Source organism: Oncorhynchus keta, chromosome 19 (assembly GCF_023373465.1).
Source record: "Oncorhynchus keta strain PuntledgeMale-10-30-2019 chromosome 19, Oket_V2, whole genome shotgun sequence".
NCBI classification, from domain to species: domain Eukaryota; kingdom Metazoa; phylum Chordata; class Actinopteri; order Salmoniformes; family Salmonidae; genus Oncorhynchus; species Oncorhynchus keta.
In genome coordinates, this window is record NC_068439.1 from 74,375,905 (window position 1) to 74,400,113 (window position 24,209).

Sequence of the window (24,209 nt, forward strand, 5' to 3'; positions counted from 1 at the left end):
TATTTAGCTATTTATTTTACCTTTATTTAACTAGGCAAGTCAGTTAAGAACAACCATTCGGTTACTAGTCCAACAAGACATTATTAGACATTATAAAGCCTCATACACTCTTATAAGATGTAATAATGTATACCAGTCTGCTTTATGTAAAGTGTTACCCAAAAGAATAAAAGCAATTTCCTGACATCAACCCAGTGCTATGGGCTGAGCAGCGGTACTTAAGTAACAATACTTTAAGTAATACTTTAGTACTTTAAAGTACTATTTCATTTTTGGGGTCTGTATTTTACTGCTTGTCTTTTTGACTACTTTTACTTCACTACATTCCTAAAAGGAAATAATGTACTTTTTAATCCATACATTTTCAATGCTTATTAGCAGGACAGGAAATTGGGTCCAATTCATGCACTTATCAAGAGAACATCCCTGGTCATCCCTACTGCCTCTGATCTGGTAGACTCACTAAACAGAGAACATCCCTGGTCATCCCTACTGCCTCTGATCTGGTAGACTCACTAAACAGAGAACATCCCTGGTCATCCCTACTGCCTCTGATCTGGTAGACTCACTAAACAGAGAACATCCCTGGTCATCCCTACTGCCTCTGATCTGGTAGACTCACTAAACAGAGAACATCCCTGGTCATCCCTACTGCCTCTGATCTGGTGGACTCACTAAACAGAGAACATCCCTGGTCATCCCTACTGCCTCTGATCTGGTAGACTCACTAAACAGAGAACATCCCTGGTCATCCCTACTGCCTCTGATCTGGTAGACTCACTAAACAGAGAACATCCCTGGTCATCCCTACTGCCTCTGATCTGGTAGACTCACTAAACAGAGAACATCCCTGGTCATCCCTACTGCCTCTGATCTGGTAGACTCACTAAACAGAGAACATCCCTGGTCATCCCTCCCTACTGTCTCTGATCTGGTCAGACTCACTAAACAGAGAACATCCCTGGTCATCCCTACTGTCTCTGATCTGGTAGACTCACTAAACAGAGAACATCCCTGGTCATCCCTACTGCCTCTGATCTGGAGGACTCACTAAACAGAGAACATCCCTGGTCATCCCTACTGCCTCTGATCTGGTTGACTCACTAAACAGAGAACATCCCTGGTCATCCCTACTGCCTCTGATCTGGTAGACTCACTAAACAGAGAACATCCCTGGTCATCCCTACTGCCTCTGATCTGGTAGACTCACTAAACAGAGAACATCCCTGGTCATCCCTACTGCCTCTGATCTGGTAGACTCACTAAACAGAGAACATCCCTGGTCATCCCTACTGCCTCTGATCTGGTAGACTCACTAAACAGAGAACATCCCTGGTCATCCCTACTGCCTCTGATCTGGTAGACTCACTAAACAGAGAACATCCCTGGTCATCCCTACTGCCTCTGATCTGGTAGACTCACTAAACAGAGAACATCCCTGGTCATCCCTACTGCCTCTGATCTGGTAGACTCACTAAACAGAGAACATCCCTGGTCATCCCTACTGCCTCTGATCTGGTAGACTCACTAAACAGAGAACATCCCTGGTCATCCCTACTGCCTCTGATCTGGTAGACTCACTAAACAGAGAACATCCCTGGTCATCCCTACTGCCTCTGATCTGGTAGACTCACTAAACAGAGAACATCCCTGGTCATCCCTACTGCCTCTGATCTGGAGGACTCACTAAACAGAGAACATCCCTGGTCATCCCTACTGCCTCTGATCTGGTAGACTCACTAAACAGAGAACATCCCTGGTCATCCCTACTGCCTCTGATCTGGTAGACTCACTAAACACAAATGCTTTGTTTGTAAATGATGTCTGAGTGCTCCCCTGGCTATCCGTACATTTTAAAAACAAGAAAATGGTGGTCTGGTTTGCTTCATAAGGAATTTGAAATTATTTATACTTTTGTTTTTGATACTTAAATATATTTCAAAACAAACACTTTTAGACTTTCACTCAAGTAGTATTTTACTGGGTGACTTTCACTTTTACTTGAGTCATTTTCTATTAACGTACCTTTACTTTTACGCAAGTATGACAATTGGGTACTTTTTCCACCACTGGTGCTGAGGTGGAGATTATTGGGGCCTTATTCAGGATTCCCTTTGATTTCTGTACATGTGCTCTTTCCTCCACTAGATGGCAGCATAACAAAGGCCATAAATCCTTTTGAAATGCCAGAAACTATTGTCACTACCCAGCAGTTTCATCTATATTTATGCATAAATATATATATATAAATATAAATATATATACACACTGCTCAAATAAATAAAGGGAACACTAAAATAACACATCCTAGATCTGAATGAGGAATGGGCGGGCCAGTCCATAGCATCAATGCCTTCCTCTTGCAGGAACTGCTGACACACTCCAGCCACATGAGGTTGAGCATTGTCTTGCATTAGGAGGAACCCAGGGCCAACCACACCATCCATCATATGGTCTCACAAGCGGTCTGAGGATCTCATCTCGGTACCTAATGGCAGTCAGGCTACCTTTGGCAAGCACATGGAGGGCTGTGCTGCCCCCCCCCCCAAAGAAATGCCACCCCACACCATGACTGACCCACCGCCGAACCGGTCATGCTGGAGGATGTTGCAGGGAGCAGAACGTTCTCCACAGCGTCTCCAGACTGTCACATGTGCTCAGTGTGAACCTGCTTTCATCTGTGAAGAGCACAGGGCGCCAGTGGCGAATTTGCCAATCTTGGTGTTCTCTGGCAAATGCCAAAAGTCCTGCACGGTGTTAAGCTGTAAGCACAACCCCCACCTGTGGACGTCGGGCCCTCATACCACCCTCATGGAGTCTGTATCTGACCGTTTGAGCAGACACATGCACATTTGTGGCCTGCTGGAGGTCATTTTGCAGGACTCTGGCAGTGCTTCTCCTTGCACAAAGGTGGAGGTAGCGGTCCTGCTGCTGGGTTGTTGCCCTCCTACGGCCTCCTCCACGTCTCCTGATGTACTGGCCTGTCTCCTGGTAGCGCCTCCATGCTCTGGACACTACGCTGACAGACACAGCAAACCTTCTTGCCACATCTCGCATTGATGTGCCATCCTGGATGAGCTGCACTACCTGAGCCACTTGCGTGGGTTGTAGACTCTGTCTCATGCTACCACTAGAGTGAAAGCACCGTCAGCATTCAAAAGTGACCAAAACATCAGCCAGGAAGCATGGGAACTGAGAAGTGGTCTGTGGTCCCCACCTGCAGAACCACTCTTTTATTGGGGGTGTCTTGCTAAATGCCTATAATTTCCACCTGTTGTCTATTCCAACAGCATGTGAAATGTATTGTCAATCAGTGTTGCTTCCTAAGTGGACAGTTTGATTTCACAGAAGTGTGATTTGACTTGGAGTTACATTATGTTGTTTAAGTGCTCCCTTTATTTTTTTGAGCAGTGTACATACACACACAGTATCAGTCAAGTTAGGACACAACTACTCATTCAAGGGTTTTTCTTTATTTTTTACTATTTTCTACATTGTAGAATAATAGTGAAGACATCAGAACTATAAAATAGCACATATGGAATCATGTAGTAAACAAAAAAAAGTGTTAAACAAATCAAAATATATATTTTTAAACAAATCATTTGATATTTTATGGTCTTCAAAGTAGCCACCCTTTGCCTAAATGCCAGCTTTGCACACTCTTGGCATTCTCTCAATCAGCTTCATAAGAAACGCTACACCAACAGTCTTGAAGGAGTTCCCACATATGTTGGCTGATTTTCCTTCACTCTGCAGTCCAACTCATCCCAAACCATGTCAATTGGGTTGAGGTCAGGTCATCTAATGCAGACAGCGTGTATGGTGTCGTGTGGGGGCGTGGTTTTCTGATGTCAATGTTGTGAACCGAGTGCCCCATGGTGGCGGTGGTGTTATGTTATGGGCAGGCATAAACTACGGACAACAAACACAATTGTATTTTATTGATGGCAATTTGAATGCACAGAGATGCCGTGATGAGATCCTGAGTCCCATTGTTGTGCCATTCATCCACCGCCATCACCTCATGTTTCAGCATGACAATGCACGGCCCCATGTTGCAAGGCTCTGTACACAATTCCTTGAAGCTGAAAATGTCCCAGTTCTTCCATGGCCTGCATACTCACCAGACATGTCACCTATTTAGGATGTTCTGGATCGATGTGTATAACAGCGTGTTCCAGTTCCCGCAAATATCCAGCAATTTTGACATTGAAGAGGAAAGGGACAACATTCCAAAGGCCACAATCAAAAGCCTGTTCAACTCTATGCGAAGGAGATGTGTTGTGCTGCGTGAGGCAAATTGTGGTCACAGCAGCACTGGTTTTCTGACCCAAGCCACTACCTTGTTTTAAGGTGTCGTGGCCAACAGATACAGATCTGTACTCAGTCATGTGAAATCCATAGATTAGGGCCTAATGGCTTTATTTCAACTGGCTGATTTCATTCTCTGAACTGTAAATCTGTCAAATCTTTGAAATTGTTGCATGTTCCACTGGTAGAAAGAGGAGGAAGGGAAGCTCTACTAAGGCACAAAATAGTCAATTGGTCATTAAAAAGAAAGGAGGACCAAGGCACTCTTCATATAATTAATTAAAATGCCTTTTAGTATGGCATGTTCAATAGAAAGTTTAGTTTTTAAAATCCAAAGCATTTCGGCTCATGGCCTTCATCAGGGAGTACAAAATAATTATACAATGTCCTCTTTTGAACAGCTTTTCCAATTAGCCCTAATTGAAAGAAGGAGTGGTTACAAAATTGATTGAACACACCTAGTAGGCAAAAATATACACATTCAAAAGTGAAATGCTGTAGCTATGTTATCATAAAGATACAACTCCAAGCTAGAAGTATCAGGACACTTAAAGGTAGTTCTAACCTTAAATGACTGGGAGAAGTGTCAAAAGTAAGAAAGCAATATATTCCATAGTACACTAGAACACAGCAAAACATGAACAACAACAGTCTAACCATAGCTGAGGGCAATTGAGCAAAATGTCCACTAGATGACAGCACATGGACCCATCACAACCCTACAGGAAGGGTGAGAAATCCATATCTTCATTTAAACCAGGTATTTAGTGGCCTGTAGTTTGTAAATCCAAAAACCTTCCCTTTGGTTTAACTTCTTGGTGACCGGGGGCAGTATTTTCACATCTGGATTAAATGCATGCCCAAATTCAACTGCCTGCTACTCAACCCCAGAAGATAAGATATGCATATTATTAGTAGATGTGGATAGAAAACACTCTGAAGTTTCTAAACCTATTTGAATCATGTCTCTGAGTATAACAGAACTTATGTAGCAGGCGAAACCCTCCTGTAGGTCACTCTTTTTAATAAAGGGTTTCATTGGGAATCCAGATTTCTAAGGGACCTTCTTGCAGTTCCTATCGCTTCCACTGGATGTCAACAGTCTTTAGAAATTGGTTGAGGTTATTCCTTTGTGTAATGAAGAAGTACGGCCATCTTGAACGAGGGTCACTTGAAGTGTACTGTTAGAGGCGCGTCACCAGAAAGCTTCAGTTTGTTTTCTTCCTGTATTGAACACAGATCATCCAGTCTTCAATTTTATTGATTATTTACATAAAAAAAATAGTTTGAAATGTTTTGGCAAAGTATACAGGTAACTTTTGTGATATTTTGTAGTCACGTTGAGCAAGTTGGAATCTGTGTTTTTCTGGATCAAACGCGCCAAATAAATGGACATTGTGGATATATATATCGACGGAATTAATCGAACAAAAGGACCATTTGTGATGTTTATGGGACATATTGGAGTGCCAACAAAAGAAGCTCGTTAAAGGTAATGCATGAATTACATTTGTATTTCTGCGTTTTGTGTCGCGCCTGCAGGGTTGAAATATGCTTCTCTCTTTGTTTACAGAGGTGCTATCCTCAGATAATAGCATTGTTTGCTTTTGCCGAAAAGCCTTTTTGAAATCTGACATGTTGGCTGGATTCACAACAAGCGTAGCTTTAATTTGCTATCTTGCATGTGTGATTTAATGAAAGTTTGATTTTTATAGTAATTTATTGAATTTGGCACTCTGCATTTTCCCTGGCTTTTGGCCTGGTGGGACGCTAGCACATATCCCAGAGAGGTTAACTGTTTAAGTCCCCTTTTCTAATAGAGGCCGGAATATGATCAATACATGTTAATTCATTATATGAACAGTGCCTTAGTCCTCCATTCTTTTTGATGACCTATTTACCCCTTTTACCAAAGAGCCCCTTCTGTCTATCAAAATGTACTATTGTGTACCTTAGTAGCGCTTCCCTTCCTCCTCTTTCTACTAATTAATCACAGCACTTGGGTGGTGCTTAGAGGAAGCAGCTCCACAGTCATTTTTTGAGGACATTTTACAACTCAAACTATGGATTTTACCCAAGAGGCTACAAGATGTTCTTATTCCCATGAATAAAGCCAAAGGATTATTACTCCTACTACATTGCTAGATGAGATGACATCCACAGAGTATACTGGAATGGACTTAAACAAGGCTTGCAGAGGCTTGCAACACCTTATGGAGAAAGATACCAAACTTGACCTCAATTCTATCACCTTGTCTGACTATTGGAGGAAAGGCCTAATCTCAGAGGACTCAGTATTATGAAGTTTCCAGCTAATGGAGCACAAGGTAAAACTACATGTAGAGATAAATGGGAGGCTATTCTCAACAAGAGTTCTTTTCACCTAATGCTACTTCTAATAGAAGAATCTCAAAAGGATAGACAAGTCGTCCAAACAGAAATTGAAGTAAAAAGGGAAATCACAGAACACAGTGACAATTCTAACAAAGGACAATGTGATGAGATGTTGAAAGAGAAAGTAGAAAATTCACTCTGACATTGAAGCAAGACAAGCTAAGAACATTTAGAAGAGATGAAGTAGACTCTAGAGATAACCAACACGCAAGAATTCAGAATCACATCCCCAGAGAAGAAAACCTAGATCCGTTTCTTTCAACTTTACAAGCAGTGACGATGAGGATCACCCCAGACACTTAGAGGCCAGCTCCTCCCAATATTTTTTAGATCAGGAAGAGGTTCCTCAACAGGAGAAGGAGAGGACGCGGAAGAGGCCAACACAGAGGGGGAGGAAGAAATCAAGACTATCCAACCACACGGAGCAGGACCAGAACAAGGCTGTGATCAACATTTCTGGAGAACCCCTTTCTGATGATTGCATAAGGGTATTGTCTAAAGGACTGTCCTTTGCCACATATTCAACTAATGAATTTTATACAAAGATTGACCTATTTCCTTTCTACAGGAATTGGCCTGGTACAAGCAAAACATCTCTCCAACTACAGACGGCAGTGTCTCAGGTCGGTCAGGCAGTTTGTTCCCTCAAAAACACCTTTTAAGCCTAAATCCACTTTTTGTCCCATCATCCAGAATGCCACACTGAATACATTTGCCAAAAAGTTAATTTTGATGTGGAGAATCTGTTTAAGAATCTGTTGACTCCAACCAAACACAACAATTTATATATTTTTCGTGGTATCCAATTGTTAGTAGTTACTATCTTGTCTCATCTCATACGGGCTCGGGAGAGACTAAGGTCGAAAGCCAAGTGTCCTCCGAAACACAACCGAATCATTGTCCTAAAATGAACGAAAAAGCAGACAAAGGTGGTGCTTCTTCATCACACAAAGGAATAACCTCAACCAATTTCTAAAGACTGACATCCAGTGGAAGCGGTAGGAACTGCAAGAAGGTCCCTTAGAAATCTGGATTCCCAATGAAAACCCATTGAAAAGAGTGACCTAAAAAAAAATCTGAATGGTTTGTCCTCGGGGTTTCGCCTGCTTAATAAGTTCTGTTATACTCAGACATGATTCAAACAGTTTTATAAACTTCAGAGTGTTTTCTATCAAATTCTACTAATAGTATGCATATCTTATCTTCTGGGGATGAGTAGCAGGCAGTTGAATTTGGGCATGCATTTCATCCGGATGTGAAAATACTGCCCCCTGTCACCAAGAAGTTAATCATAACATCTTTATCTTTCAGGACCGTATTAAATAGGTTAAAGGATGTGCCATGGGAGCTTACAGCCCTTCCTACGCTGGTTTGTACTTGGGTAAATGGGAAAATTACTTCATTTTGGATCCTTCTAATAACCATTTCTTTGACCGGATTATATGGTGGGGAGGCTATATTGATGATGTTTCCCTGTTCTGGTCCAACTCAGAAGATTAACTTATTTCCTTCCACCAATAACTTAACAGCATTAACCCTAACATCAAACTATCTATGGAGTACAGCAAGGATAACATTCATTTTTTTGGACCTCAACATTAGTAAAAATGACAAGGGTTGTTTGCACACATCAATCTTAGATGTGTGCAAGCCTACAGATGGGAATACCATTCTGAGGGCAGACAGCTTTCACCCCAAAAGGCTAAAAGAGAACATTCCATATGGCCAATTCCAAAGAGTCCGCAGAATTTGAGATCAGGAAACAGACTACAGTGTCAAATCTGCTTCTTGAATCGGTGCTACAGCGTTCAGGTCCTGAAAGATGCAGGTATAAGGGCTGGATTACTTGACAGAGAGAACTGGTTGCAAATGGGAGTGCCTCGTGACACATCAGAGAGTGTATTTTGTTACAAAATATAGCACTGAAGCAGATAACATTAAAATAATAATTAAAAATAATTTGGGAATCATCCAAAGTGATACGCTACTACGCCAAGTCTTTCCTGAGCCACCAGTCATAACATGATTAATTTGTCACCTCTTGAACATCAGACTCTGAGGCCTCATTTTCACTGTCACTTTCCAACCTTGTTGAGGATGGACTGTTGTCAGGCTCAAAGTCTCAAATTTTCCCGGATGGCCACCAATTTTTCAACCCTTGTATTGGTCAGCCTGTTGCATGCTTTTGTGTGTTTTCCCAAACAAGGACCAGTTACACTCTGAGGTGGTGGATGTTGGTGTTATTTGGAGGATGATGGAGGCAAAAGGGGAAAGAGCCTCAGATCCACAAAGTCCCTTCCACCAGGTGGCTGATGAGATATGTTGGCATGACTGCCATATTGCATCTCCATCCCAAAGCCCTTGCTTGTCAGTGTACTTTGCCAGACTGTCAAGAACCTTAACCACATCCAGGCCCAAGGTGGTGAGACACGGTAGTGATGACACCATAGGCCTTGTTGATCTCTGCACCAGACAGGATGCTTTTGACAGCATACATGGGGTCCAACATGTACACTGCGGCGTGTATGGGCTTCAGGCTGAAGTCTTCATGCTTTTTGATGTATTTCATAACTGCAGGTTCCTCTGCTTGGAGAAACAGTAAAGAAGGCAGTGCAGTATGGATTTCTCTTACATCTGCAAGCAGTCTGAACATCAGACAGGATGGCTACTGCTATAGGTTTCAGGAGTTTCAGGCTGCTCTCCCAAAACGTATCATCCAGGAGGATCCTCTTGATGGGGCTGTCCATATCGGCAGACTGTGATATGGCCACTCCTTCCCCTCCAGGAGACTGTCAAATATGATGACAACAACACCCCCAACTGGTGTTGCTGGGCAGCTTCAATGTGGTGCTCTTATTCTTCTCACTTTGGTTGGTGAGGTAGATTTCTGCTATACCTTGATGACCCTTCACATACCTAACCATTTCCTTGGCTCTCTTGTAGAGTGTATCCATTGTTTTCAGTGCCATGATGTCCTCGAGGAGCAGATTCAATTCATGAGCAGCACAGCCAATGGGTGTGATGTGAGGGTAGGCCTCCTCCACTTTAGACCAAGCAGCCTTCATGTTCACAGGATTGTCTGTCACCAGTGCAAATACCTTCTGTGGTCCAAGGTCATTGATGTCTGTCTTCAGCTCATCTGCAAAGTAGAGACCGGTGTGTCTGTTGTCCCTTATGTCTGTGCTCTTGTAGAAGTAAACATTTGCATACACCGCTCGAGAAAGACATTCAACAGCATTTCTCTAACTACGTTCCTCCATTGAGTCAAAAAACCTTCTGATTCCAGGAGGACCATGAGCTGTTTCTAATAATAAGGTGTCTGATTCATCATTTTCACCTCACATAGAAGTAGAGGGACCTTTGTCAGAGGTTGCTTGTTGTGAGCGCTGAGGGAACTTTATGCACTTGGTCAGATGTTTCTGCATCTTTTTTGCTTTCTTCACATATGATTTGGCACAGTATTTGCAAATGTACACAGCTTTTCCTTCTACATTAGCTGCAGTGAAATGTCTCCACATCAGATCGTGCCGTGGCATTGTCCTGTAAAGATTAGAAGAATAAAAACAATAGATATAGTTACGTAGATTAAACAAGTCCTTTGTAAGATGAATGTTTTCAAATAAAACATGTATGGAAACAGGTGAATTAACACTCCTCCGATAGCAGGCTCAAGAAAGCTAAAAACCCACATGGTAGCAAACTAACTTGCAGAAATTGTTAACAAGTTAGAAATTATTTAGACACACTTTGCTATAGGTTACTATTTACTAGTTAACAAAAAATAATGTGTGTCACATAAAATATATTCACCCCACCCAGTATTGTAATCAAAAACTTACCAGAAAGCATGTAGTCCTTGGCTCAGACAGTGTAGTAGTGTGGGCTCAATAGCATCTCATTAGTGTGCAAGATCTTGAGAATCAGATGTAAATGTGATGGAAGAATGCACTGTGCTTGCAGAGGGTTGCAATTCCATTGAATTGGGGACAGTTTAACCAAAATATGCCACAAGACCTAGAATTGCTTTGTGTATCCCACAAAAAAAGATTCACTGTTACAAGCTAACTTTGTTTTCGGAAAGTGTCCGACCCATTGCAACCTGTCTGTATACCAGCCCTGCCTTGTTACAACACAACGGATTGGCTAAAACACATTAAGAAACAAATTCCACAAATTAACTTAACAAGGGACGCTAATTGATGTTAATTGAAATGCATTCCATGTGACTACGTCATGAAGCTGGTTGAGAGAATGGCAAGAGTGCAAAGCTGTCATCAAGGCAAAGGTTGGCTACTTTGAAGAATCTCAGTTATGGCACTTGGTTACTACATGATTCCATATGGGTTATTTCATTGTTTTGATGTCTTTACTATTATTCAACAATGTAGAGAATAGTAAAAATAAAAACCCTTGAATGAGTAGGTGTGTCAACTTTTGACTGGTACTATAATATATATATATATATACAGAGTTGAAGTCGGAAGTTTACATAAACGAGTTTAAATGACTCCAACCTAAGTGTGTTTCAACCACTCCACAAATGTCTTAAACTATAGTTTTGGCAAGTCGGTTAGGACATCTACTTTGTGCATGACACAACTCCTTTTTCCAACAATTGTTGGAAAGACAGATCATTTCACTTACAACTCGCTATATCACAATTCCGGGGTCAGAAGTTTACATACACTAAGTTGACTGTGCCTTTAAACAGCTTGGAAAATTCCAGAAAATGATGTCTTGGCTTTTGAAGCTTCTGATAGGCTAATTGACATCATTTGAGTAAATTGGAGGTGTACCTGTGGAGGTTTTTTAAGGCCTACCTTCAAACTCAGTGCCTCTTTGCTTGACATCATGGGTAAATCAAAATAAATCAGCCAAGACCTCAGAAAAAAATAATTGTAGACCTCAAGTCTGGTTCATCCTTGGGAGCATTTTCCAAATGCCTGAAGGTACCACATTCATCTGTACAAACAATAGTACGCAAGTATAAACATTTACATTACATTACATTTAAGTCATTTAGCAGACGCTCTTATCCAGAGCGACTAACAAATTGGTGCATTCACCTTATGACATCCAGTAGAATAGTCACTTTACAATAGTGCATCTAAATATTTTAAGGGGGGGGGGGTGAGAAGGATTACTTTATCCTATCCTAGGTATTCCTTAAAGAGGTGGGGTTTCAGGAGTCTCCGGAAGGTGGTGATTGACTCCGCTGTACTGGCGTCGTGAGGGAGTTTGTTCCACCATTGGGGGGCCAGAGCAGCGAACAGTTTTGACTGGGCTGAGCGGGAACTGTACTTCCTCAGTGGTAGGGAGGCGAGCAGGCCAGAGGTGGATGAACGCAGTGCCCTTGTTTGGGTGTAGGGCCTGATCAGAGCCTGGAGGTACTGAGGTGCCGTTCCCCTCACAGCTCCGTAGGCAAGCACCATGGTCTTGTAGCGGATGCGAGCTTCAACTGGAAGCCAGTGGAGAGAGCGGAGGAGCGGGGTGACGTGAGAGAACTTGGGAAGGTTGAACACCAGACGGGCTGCGGCGTTCTGGATGAGTTGTAGGGGTTTAATGGCACAGGCAGGGAGCCCAGCCAACAGCGAGTTGCAGTAGTCCAGACGGGAGATGACAAGTGCCTGGATTAGGACCTGCGCCGCTTCCTGTGTGAGGCAGGGTCGTACTCTGCGGATGTTGTAGAGCATGAACCTACAGGAACGGGCCACCGCCTTGATGTTAGTTGAGAACGACAGGGTGTTGTCCAGGATCACGCCAAGGTTCTTAGCGCTCTGGGAGGAGGACACAATGGAGTTGTCAACTGTGATGGCGAGATCATGGAACGGGCAGTCCTTCCCCGGGAGGAAGAGCAGCTCCGTCTTGCCGAGGTTCAGCTTGAGGTGGTGATCCGTCATCCACACTGATATGTCTGATAAACACCATGGGACAACGCAGCCATCATACCGCTCAGGAAGGAGGCGTGTTCTGTCTGCTAGAGATGAACGTACTTTGGGTGCGAATAGTGCAAATCAATCCCAGAACAAAAGCAAAGGACCTTGTGAAGATGCTGGAGGAAACGGGTACAAAAGTATCTATATCCACAGTAAAATGAGTCCTATATCAACATAACCTGAAAGGCCGCTCAGCAAGGAAGAAGCCACTGCTCCAAAACCGCCATAACAAAAAGCCAGACTACGGTTAGCAGCTGCACATGGGGACAAAGATCATCCTTTTTTGGGAAAATGTCTTCTGGTCTGATTAAACAGAATGAACTGTTTGGCCATAATGACCATTGTTATGTTTGGAGGTAAAAGGGGGAGGCTGCAAGCCGAAGAACTATATCCCAACCGTGAAGCATGGGGGTGGCAGCATCATGTTGTGGGGGTGCTTTGCTGCAGGAGGGACTGGTGCATTTCACAAAATAGATGGCATCATGAGGTAAAAAAAAGTATGTGGATATATTAAAGCAACATCTCAAGACAGTCAGGAAGATAAAGCTTGGTTGCAAATGGGTCTTCCAAATGGACTAAGACCCCAAGCATACTTCCAATGTTGTGGCAAAATGGCTTAAGGACAACAAAGTCAAGGTATTGGAGTGGTCATCACAAAGCCCTGACCTCAATCCTATAGATACAAATTGTGGGCAGAACTGAAAAAGTGTGTGCGAGCAAGGAGGCCTACAAAACTGACTCAGTTACACCAGCTATGTCAGGAGGAATGGGCCAAAATTAATTTAACTTATTGTGGGAAGCTTGTGGAAGGCTACCCGAAACATTTGACCCATGTTAAACAATTTCAAGGCAATGGTACCAAACACTAAGTGAGTGTATGTAAACTTCTGACCCACTGGGAATGTGATGAAAGAAATAAAAGCTGAAATAAATAATTCTCTACTATTATTCGGGCATTTCACATTCTTAAAATAAACTGACCTAAAACAGGGAATTCTTTACTTGGATTAAATGTCAGGAATTGTGGAAAAAAATAAAAAATAAATATATTTATATTATTTATTAGTACCAAAAGTTCTTAAGTTGGATCAAAGACATCATCATCCTCAATACAATCCTCATATAGGGAGCTTTCTCAAAGTTGCATGGAACACAGTTGGTGCATTGATTGAAAGATATTATGGCTTGGGAAAACAACAGTTGGTATTGCATTGATTCTCAGACACAATCGATGGTGAGCATTAGAAGCTAGCCTTGGTGCATTTCGTTGAGTCTTTAAGATCACTGTTAAAAGACCAACAAATCACTAAATAACAAATAAAGAGCACAGCAGCAGAAATGTTTTAAAAGAATGCTGCACTTAACGAAGGATGTTGAGATGAACCATTGAGAGCTCTCTGTCTCTCTGTCTGTCTGTCTGTCTGTCTGTCTGTCTGTCTGTCTCTCTCTCTGTCTCTCTCTCTCTGTGTCTATCTGTCTGTCTCTCTCTCTCTGTGTCTGTCTGTCTGTCTCTCTCTCTCCTCTGTGTGTCTCTCTGTCTCTCTCTCTCTCTCTCTCTCTCTCTCTCCTCTCCTCTGTGTGTCTCTCTGTCTGTGTCTCTCTGTCTGTGTCTCTCTGTCTGTGTCTCTCTGTCTGTGTCTCTCTCTGTGTCTCTCTCTGTGTCTCTCTCTGTGTCTCTCTCTCTCTCTGTCCTCTCTCTCTCTTCTCTCTGTCTCTGTCTCTGTCTTCTCTCTGTCTCTGTCTCTCTCTCTCTCTCTCTCGCTCTCTCTCAAAAAAACATAATGTGCCGATCAAGGGTCAAGTCCATTTCAATTCCAAATTAACTGCCTGAGAAAACTGAATAGAAAACACAATTGCGTGATACAAACTCCATACCCAATTCAATAACTAATCAGGAATTGACCTCGGTTCAGACATATTGTTTAGTTAAGCAATAAGATCTTGTCATCTCAATATTCCCATTATGTGCTCTTACCGAGCTATGAAATGGTTTAGACACACTTCACTGGGACCTTGTGGGTTACTAAAGAGCTGGTGGTGGTTACCACGGTAATACTTGGCCTATGGTAGCATCCAAAATGGCCCCCAATTCTCTATTCAGTGCACTACTTTTGACCCAGGAATCTGGTCAAATGTAGTGCACTACTGTATATAGGGAATAGGCTACCATTTGAGACTTGACCTAAATATAGCCTAGACCGCCTCATTTGTCCTTGCCTCCTCAGAGAAGTGTGGACACACCATAGACAATATTCGTCCCTGGGATTGGTGCAATGACTAAACATTTGTTGGGCATCATATGGTTTATTCCGTTATGAATTCATGGTGACAGCAAATGTGTCAATTTAACACTGGAAGTAAACACTGTGTTTGTGTTAAACTAACTCTTATGAGTGTTGAGAATAAACTCTTTATATTTCAATGAATATGCCTTATGCCAAGATAAATTGGTGATGGTAAAATTATTGTACCATTTATTATTGGGATTAGGATTGCAAAAACCTTCCACAAATTCCTGGGTTTTCCAGAAGTCCCGGTTAAAAGATTCCCATAAGGTAAAAACATGGATTGTTGGGAGAAGTTAGCAGAAGTTTGCAACCCTCATTTGGATTGAGCAAAACAAGCAACAGTTATTGCTCAGAAGGTTAAATGACCAAATCCCAATTCTCCTTAGTGAGTACCAGAAAGTAACCATAGCAACCACAACTTCTGACAGATATGAGCTGAAACAGGACCATATAAATCCTAACTCAATTGCCGAGAGGTCATTTATACCCATTTAACTTTGGTTTACTGTTTCACTTAAAATGGATTGAGTGGTGAAATATTCCTTTCGTTTGAGTCAACGTTAAACTGCAAATATTTATTTATTTTGTAATTTAGCTTATCCAGAGCAACTTACAGGAGCAATTAGGGTTAAGTGCCTTGCTAAATGGCACATCAACAGATTTTTCTGTTAACTAGGCAAGTCAGTTAAGAACAAATTCTTATTTACAAACGGGAAACCTTCCGGTTACTGGCCGAACTGTCTTAAACGCTAGGCTACCTGCCACCCTAATATAGCACTTCTCAGCATGGGGCGGCAGGATAGCCTAGTGGTTAGAGTGTTGGACTAGTAACTGAAAGGTTGCAAGTTTGAATCCCTGAGCTGACAAGATACAAATCTGTCGTTCTGCCCCTGAACATGCAGTTAGCCCACTGTTCCTAGGCCGTCATTGAAAATAAGAATTTGTTCTTAACTGACTTGCCTAGTTAAGTAAAGGTAAAAAATAATAATAATAATAATATCCTAAACCCCTAACATTATACTGATGTATGTTGGGGTTAGGGTTGTCTATCAGTTTCGCATCTAATAAGATCAACTGGAAACTTTAGTGGAAGAACTAAGAACTGTATGTCACTTCTCTCGGTGTTTGTACTTGTGCACTCCTCCCCATGCATTTTAAAGCATTTGATTGGTGAAAGTACGGGCTAAACAGAGTTTCCGGTGACACTTTATTTGGATAGTCCATCTGTAGACGCTCTAAAGACCATCTATTTATGAACCAACATAAATAAAATAAGAGTGCATAATTTAGCTACAGCGGATCAATAGCTTCTAAAAAATACCTGTGGATTAAGTTTTATCACAGGCTCTTAAGAGTCAGGAAGGCCACAATTTGGGCAGCGTGCGAGCCAAATTTATAACAGCTTGTTGCGTTGAATGATTTTGGAACCTCTAACCTTGGCGCTTTGACTTAACCTCATCTTCCCATGGCTGTCAGTAACATTTCAACTAACTAACACAAAACACTGAACTTAACCCTTTCCTAACCCTTATTCTAAACCTACTCCTAACCTTACCAAGCAGTTGCTTGTCAACAGATGATCATACTATCAACCATCTGTAGAGCATCTATACACAGACTATCTGGACTATGCGAATAAAGTGTGACACGTTTCCACCATATTTATTTTGACGGTCCTTTCCTTTTAATCCACGAAGAGAAGTGAACAAGTGCACACTAAGAAAATGGACCGATAATTGGAACGCAGGACTTATACACTGATGTATTCAAGTATGGTTGTAGTTCTAGTTCTGTCCAGCCCGTGGAAGAATACGGTAAGCAGTAGAGAACAAGAGGTGTAATCAAACTTAAGTACCTGCTACCTGCCAACACAGCTTCTGATCCTCAACACGATAAAAATCACTATGGGAGATAACCAACCACAAAGTAGCCCACCTTCCAAATCCCCATGGGGATAACCAACCACAAAGTAGCCCCAATTATCCTAAATACACTGAATTATTCACTGGTGTAAAATGTCCAGGGAACCCTTTGGAAACCTTTATTTTCACACCTGATTAAGAGAGGGATTGGATAGCCAGAAAGCTATATCAATCACACAATTATTTGGTCTATGCAGATATACATGGCCTTCAGAAAGTATTCATACTCCTGGACTTTTTCCACATTTTGTTGTGTTACAGCCTGAGTGTAAAATGTATTACACTTAGGTTTTGTGTCACTGGCCTCCACATAATTTCACTAACATTAAAGGGTATTATGTTTTTAGATTTTTTCACAAATTCATTCAGAATGATAAGCTGAAATTTCTTGAGTCATTAAGTATTCAATCCCTTTGATATGGCAAGCATAAAGAAAAAACAGACATTGAAGAGTCTTGGTGGTTCCAAACATCTTCCATTTTTCCCATAATAAAACTTGCTCCAGAGAGCTCAGGACCTCAGACTGGGGCGAACGTTCACATTGAATATCCCTTTGAGCATGGTGAAGTTATGAACTGCACTTTGGATGGTGTATCATTACACCCAGTCACTACAAAGATATAGGCGTCCTTCCTAACTCCGTTGCCGGAGAGGAAGGAAACTGCTCAGGGATTTCACCATGAGTTTAATGGTTTTGATATGAGAACTGAGGATGGATCAATAACATTGTAGTTACTCTACAATACTAACCTAAATGACAGCGTGAAAAGGACGCCTGTACAGAAAACATTTTTTCCAAAACATGCATCCTTTTTGCAATAAAGTAAAACTGCAAAAAACGTGGCAAAGAAATTGACTTCATGTCCTGAATAGAAAGTTCTATGTTTGAGGCAAATCCAACACCACACATCACTGAGAACCACTCTTTATAATTTCAAGAATGATGGTGGCTGCATCATGTTATGTATGGTATGCTTGTCCTCGGCCTGATCGGCCTGATCACCGACAACGACGAGAAGGCCTATAGGGAGGAGGTCAGAGACCTGGCCATGTGGTCCCACGACAACAACCTCTCCCTCAACGTGATCGAGACAAAGGAGATGATTCTGGACTACAGAAAAAGGAGGACCGAGCACACCTCCATTCTCCTCGATGGGGCTGTAGAGGAGCAGGTTGAGAGCCCCAAGTTCCTTGGTGTCCATATCACCTAAACTATCATGGTCCAAACACACCAAGACAATTGTGAAGAGGGACACCGAAAATATTTGGCATGGGTCCTCAGAGCCTCAAAAAGTTCTGCACCATCGAGAGCATCCTGACTGGTTGCATCACCGCCGGGTATGGCAACTGCACAGCCTCCGACAGAAAGGCACTACAGAGGGTAGTCCGTATGGCCCAGTGCATCACTGGGGCCAAGCTTCCTGCCATCCAGGACCTATATACCAGGCGGTGTCAGAGGAAGGCCCCAAAAATTTGTCAAAGGCCCCAGCCACCGTAGTCATTGACTGTTCTCTCTGCTACCGCACGGCAAGCGGTACCGGAGCACCAAGTCTAGGTCCTAAAGGCTTCTTAACCTCTCTGGGATATGTGAGACGCTCGCGTCCCACCTCGCCAACAGCCAGTGAAATTGCAGGGCGCCAAATTCAAAACAACAGAAATTCCATAATTAAGATTCCTCAAACATAGTATTTTACACCACTTTAAAAGATAAACTTCTTGTAAATCCAGCCACAGTGTCCAATTTCTAATAGGCTTTACGGCAAAAGCACACCAAACGATTAGGTTAGGTCAGCACCTAGTCACAGAAAACCATAAAGCCATTTTCCAGCCAAGGGGAGCCCTCACAAAAGTCAGAAATAGCGATTAAATTAATCCCTAACCTTTGATCTTCATCAGATGGCACTCACAGATCTTAACCTCTTGCGCTGAGCCATGCCGGATCCGGTAGCGTAATCATAGCCTCAAGCTCATTACCATAACGCAACGTTAACTATTCACGAAAATCGCAAATTAAATTAATATGCTAACTGTCAAGCTTAGCCTTTTCTTAACAACACTGTCATCTCAGATTTTCAAAATATGCTTTTGAACCATAGAAAATCAATCATTTGTGTAAGAGGATTGATAGCTAGCATACCATTTAGCGTAGCATTTAGCACGCAACATTTTCACAAAAACCAGAAAAGCAATCAAATAAAATAATTTACCTTTGAAGAACTTTTAATGTTTTCAATGAGGAGATTCTCAGTTACATAGCAGATGTCCAGTTTTTCCTGAAAGATTCTTTGCGTAGGACAAATCGCTCCGTTTTGTACATCACATTTGGCTACCGAAACGAACCGAAATTTCAGTCACCAAAACATCAAACTTTTTCCTGAATTAACTCCATAATATCGACCGAAACATGGCAAACGTTGTTTGAATCAATCCTCAAGGTGTTTTGTCACATATCTCTTCATTCATATGCCGTTCGTGGAAGAATGCTTTAGTCTGAGTCCCATGGAAAAATACCAGCAGCTGAGTTTTGCGCACCAATTTCCACGCAGGACACCGTGCGGACACTTGGCAAATGTAGTCTCTTATGGTCAATCTTCCAATGATATGCCTGCAAATACGTCACAATGCTGCAGACCCCTTGGGGAAACGATAGAAAGGGCAGGCTCATTCCTGTCGCATTCACAGCCATATAAGGAGATAATGAAAAACAGAGCCTCAGAAATCCTGTTCATTTCCTGGTTGCAGTTTCATCTTGGTTTTGCCTGAAGCTTCTGTTCTAGGGCACTCACAGTGAATATCTTTGCAGTTCTGGAAACGTCAGTGTTTTCTTTCCAAAGCTATCAATTCCATGCATAGTCGAGCATCTTTTTGTGACAAAATATTGCGCTTAAAACGGGCACGTCTTTTTATCCAAAAATGAAATACTGCCCCTAGAGTATCAAGAGGTTAATGTTACACAATAAATGTGTGTTTTGTTCGATAAAGTTTATCTTTATGTCTAAAAACCTGATTTGAAATTGGTGTTTTATGTTCAGAAATGCATTGTCTCAAACAAAGATCTGGTGAAAGGGCAGAGAGCCACATCAAATTACAGAAATACTCATAAACATTGATAAAAGATACAAGTGTTATGCATGGAAATATAGATAAACTTTTTCTTAATGCAACCGCTGTGTCAGATTTCAAAAAGGCTTTACGGCGAAAGCAAACCTTGCGATTATGTTAGGTCAGCACCTAGCCACAGAAAAACATACAGCCATTTTCCAAAGAAGGAAAGGTGTCATAAAAGTCAGAAATAGAATTATAAATATTCACTTACCTTTGATGATCTTCATCAGAATGCACTCCCAGGAATCCCAGTTCCACAATAAATGTTTGTTTTGTTCGATAAAGTCCTTCATTTATGTCCAAATACCTCCTTTTTGTTCACAAATCCAAACTCACGAGGCGGGCAAGTCCAGGCGAAAGTTCAGACAAAGTCCCAAAAGTTATAATACAGGTCGTAGAAACATGTCAAACGATGTATAGAATCAATCTTTAGGATGTTTTTATCATAAATCTTCAATGTTTCAACCGGACAATTCCTTTGTCTTTAGAAATGCAATGGAACGCCGCTATCTCTCACGGGTGCGCATGAGACTGAGCTCATGGCACTCTGCCAGACACGTGGCTGAAACAGCTCTCATTCTCTCCCCCCAGCTCTCACTCTCTCCCACAGTAGAAGCCTCAAACAAGGTTCTAAAGACTGTTGACATTCGATAGGCAATGACTTGAAAAACTACAAACCTCAGGTTTTTGCCTGCCATATGAGTTCTGTTATACTCAGACATCATTCAAACAGTTTTAGAAACTTCAGTGTTTTGTATCCACATCTACGAATTACATGCATATTCTAGCTTTTGGGCCTGAGTAGCAGGCAGTTTACTCTGGACACCTTATTATCCAAGCTACTCAATACTGCCCCCCAGTCCCAAAGAAGTTAACAGCGTCTACCCCCAAGCCATAAGACTCCTGAACAGCTAATCAAATGGCTACCTGGACTATTTGCCTTGTCCCCAACCCACCCCCAATTTTTACGCTGCTGCTACTCTGTTTATTATCCATGCATAGTCACTTTATCTCTACCTACATATTACCTCAACTAACCTGTGACCCCGCACATTGACTCTGTACCAGTACCCCGTATACAGCCTCGCTACTGTTATTTTATTGTTGCTCCTATGTGTTGGAGGAAACACCGTACAGCTGGCAACCGAAGTCAGTGTGCATGCACATGGCCGCTACAAGGAGTCGCTAGAGCACAATGGGACAAGGACATCCCAGCAGGCCAAACCCTTCCCTAACCCGGACGATGCTGGGCCAATTGCGCCTCATGGGTCTCCTGGTCGCGCCCGGCTGCGACACAGCCCAGGATCGAACCTGGATCTGTACTGGCTAGTTAGTTTTAACTTTAAAAAATCAGTTAGAAAATCTAAGGCAAGACTTGAAAATGGCTGTTTAGCAATGACGAACAAACAACTTGACAGAGTTTGAAGAATTTTAAAAATAATAATGTGCAAATATTGTACAATCCAGGTGTGTAAATATTGTACAATCCAGGTGTGTAAATATTGTACAATCCAGGTGTGTAAAGCTCTGAGATTTTCAGCTGTAATCACTGCCAAAGGGGATTTTAACATGTGTTGATTCAGGGGTGTGAATACTTCCTGTATGTAAATTAGATCTGTATTTAATTTTCAATACATTTGCAAAAATGTCTAAAAACATGTTTTCCATGTCATTATGGGGTATTGTGTGTAGATGGGTGAGAAAAAAAATAATAAGTTTAATCCATTTTGAATTCAGGTTGTAACAACAACATTTGGAATAAGCCAAGGGGTATGGATATTTTCTGAAGGCACTGTCCATCTTACATCCATTGTAGGGAAAGAATTACATAAACCTTGAGATCGCAAACGTTAAAGGATTTTTTTTTTAAATTAAGGAATAATCTGTGATGTTCAATGGTTCTTTGATGACAGCCTGCCCTATATTCATTGATTATTTAAGAATAACTTGAGTTGCGTTTGAATTTGAGAGTAGTTAGGTTACATTTCTCCAGACCCCATTCTTCATCTTACTGCTTGTGGATACACAAACTCCAGATGTTGGCTTTAATGTACACTGTACAGTGGAACTATGTGAAGTAGCCTCCCACGATGGCAGCCACATATAGCTCCATCCCAGTCTGTCTCTGTGTGTTCACTGCAGCACCAGGTGCTCTGACACATGCAGAGGAGGAACTGCATGTTTTCTCAGTAGAAGAGGGACAGAGAGGTAGAGCACAGATACAGCAACCATCAAACTATTTCAGCGAGTTCCATTTAAGCCTTAGGGACTAAACAAGACGTTAAAAATGTTGATGTCGGGAGTCCAGCTCAACACCACAGACAGTATTCAGATATAGTCAAAACACCCCCTTTCATAATACCTGCAGTAAAATGCATTGAGATTCACAAACCTACCCAGGGACAATTTTAAGATTGTGGAAGGTGATAAATTGACTTTGAATAGTGGGAAAAGTGCCCTATTCAATGCACGACTCAAGCTGAATAACCATGGCAATCGCTATGTACTTAGATCTGTGTTAAATCTACAATCTAGGCCCCCTGATAACTATCCAACTGATGAATGCAGAAACATACAGATTTGTAAGGCTAATACCAACATTTTCTTCCATATTAATACCCATCAACAACAAATGTGTTTCGTTTTTGTTTTTTTAAACGGTTGTTTTTTCATCAGTAAAATTTGAGCGTAAATCAACAGATTACTTTTTAAATGTTAACAAATCAGTTTAGCCTTTTTAATTATTTCTTGTCCACGTTACTTTAATGTTGGTTTCCAGTAGTAGTAGTGACGGGGGTCTCAATACAGTTACATCTGTATCGTGACTTGCATACAGCACTGAGACACACCCCACCAGACATGCCACCAGGGGTCTTTTCACAGTCCACAGGCCCAGAATAAATTCAAGGAAAAGTACAGTAGTATACAAAGTCATGATGGAATGGAACTCCCTTCCACCCTATATAGCACAAGTGAACAGCAAACCTGGTTTCAAAAACAAAACAACACAGCTAGTCTATTCTTTTTAAATAGTGAGCAAACATGTTTTCAGCACTTATTTCCATGACTGATCAAAACTAATTATATCATGGTATCTCTTGTCGTCAAATCACAATAGAATTGCAGAATCAAAATCGCAAAACATATAGAACCGTGATGATCTCAATCCGTATCATATCGGCACCTAATTATCGTGATAATATCGTATCGTGACGTCCCTGGTCTTTCCCAAAGTGACAGCCATTTCGCCCATGTCGTTTTAAAAATCCTGTGCAGCAAAGCTCCATCCACAATGTACTTCCTGTCAATCAGAGCCTTCTCAGCATGCTTTGCTCTTGTACTCACCGGTCTCCCTTTGGTTTGCGGTTCTTCTGGGGCGGGACCTTCCCTTTGGGTCTCCTTTCGCTGCCCGCACACGGTCCCCCACCCAGCCCCGTCACCCACAGGGACTCCAGGCCCTTGGAGGACTTCTTAAAGGTGAACTCCACCTGCTCGCCCTCCTTCAGGCTGCGGAAGCCCTCCATCACCAGTTTACTCTGGAGGAAAATAATCAACACACCAGCCCTTTAAGAAATGCTGCCATGGAATTTGAATTATACCGACCAGACCATCCTTTAAAAGATACTGAATTATTACCATGTAATTACAATTACATCCAGAGCACCCCTCTTTAGAAACCCTGCACTGTTACAATTAATGATTTTTGGGCCAGCATTTATAGCAAACCTTTGGAATGTCGACTATTTAATTCCAGTCATTGTCAATGTTCATCCTTATCAAATGACAAAATGTAGTTAAATCAAAAAATTGGTAGCTTTGGTGCATCCCTTCCTCATCCCTCCCATTTTAGTTCTCACTTCCACAGTTTCCTTCTGACAGGGAGGGAGGGGGGAGGAATAGGGTTTCGCACCCAATGCTGTCACTTCCCTCTACCCAAGAAATGTCTTTATCAGTTCCATCTAAATGATTCATCTGGTTACTACGTAAACACTGGGCTACATATAAATCAAAGATGTATGATTTGACAACAACATAATATGACTGATATCATGTATCTTTTACAGATCGCACCCGACGCATAACCGAATTTAGCAGGGGGGAACAAACACACACACCATCAAAATGTATACATGCTGTTGAAGGAGTGTCAGAGCAAGCCAACAGTATGCAGGCCAATGAAGAGCTATTCAAACAAGCATGTTGCCACGAGAGTGAGAAAGTGAGGCAATATGATTGTATAAACAGAGTAC

General features: G+C 41.8%; 1 protein-coding gene across 1 annotated transcript in view; it reads right to left on the reverse strand.

Annotated features, from left to right (window-relative positions):
• The window catches only part of lin28b (lin-28 homolog B (C. elegans)), a 46,047-nt gene that overhangs the window by 1,697 nt on the left and 20,141 nt on the right, over nucleotides 1–24,209 (reverse strand). The window contains exon 3 of the mRNA XM_052471298.1: nucleotides 23,305–23,495. Within this exon, the coding sequence (XP_052327258.1) occupies nucleotides 23,305–23,495 (191 nt within the window). The remainder of the gene's footprint in view (nucleotides 1–23,304; nucleotides 23,496–24,209) is intronic.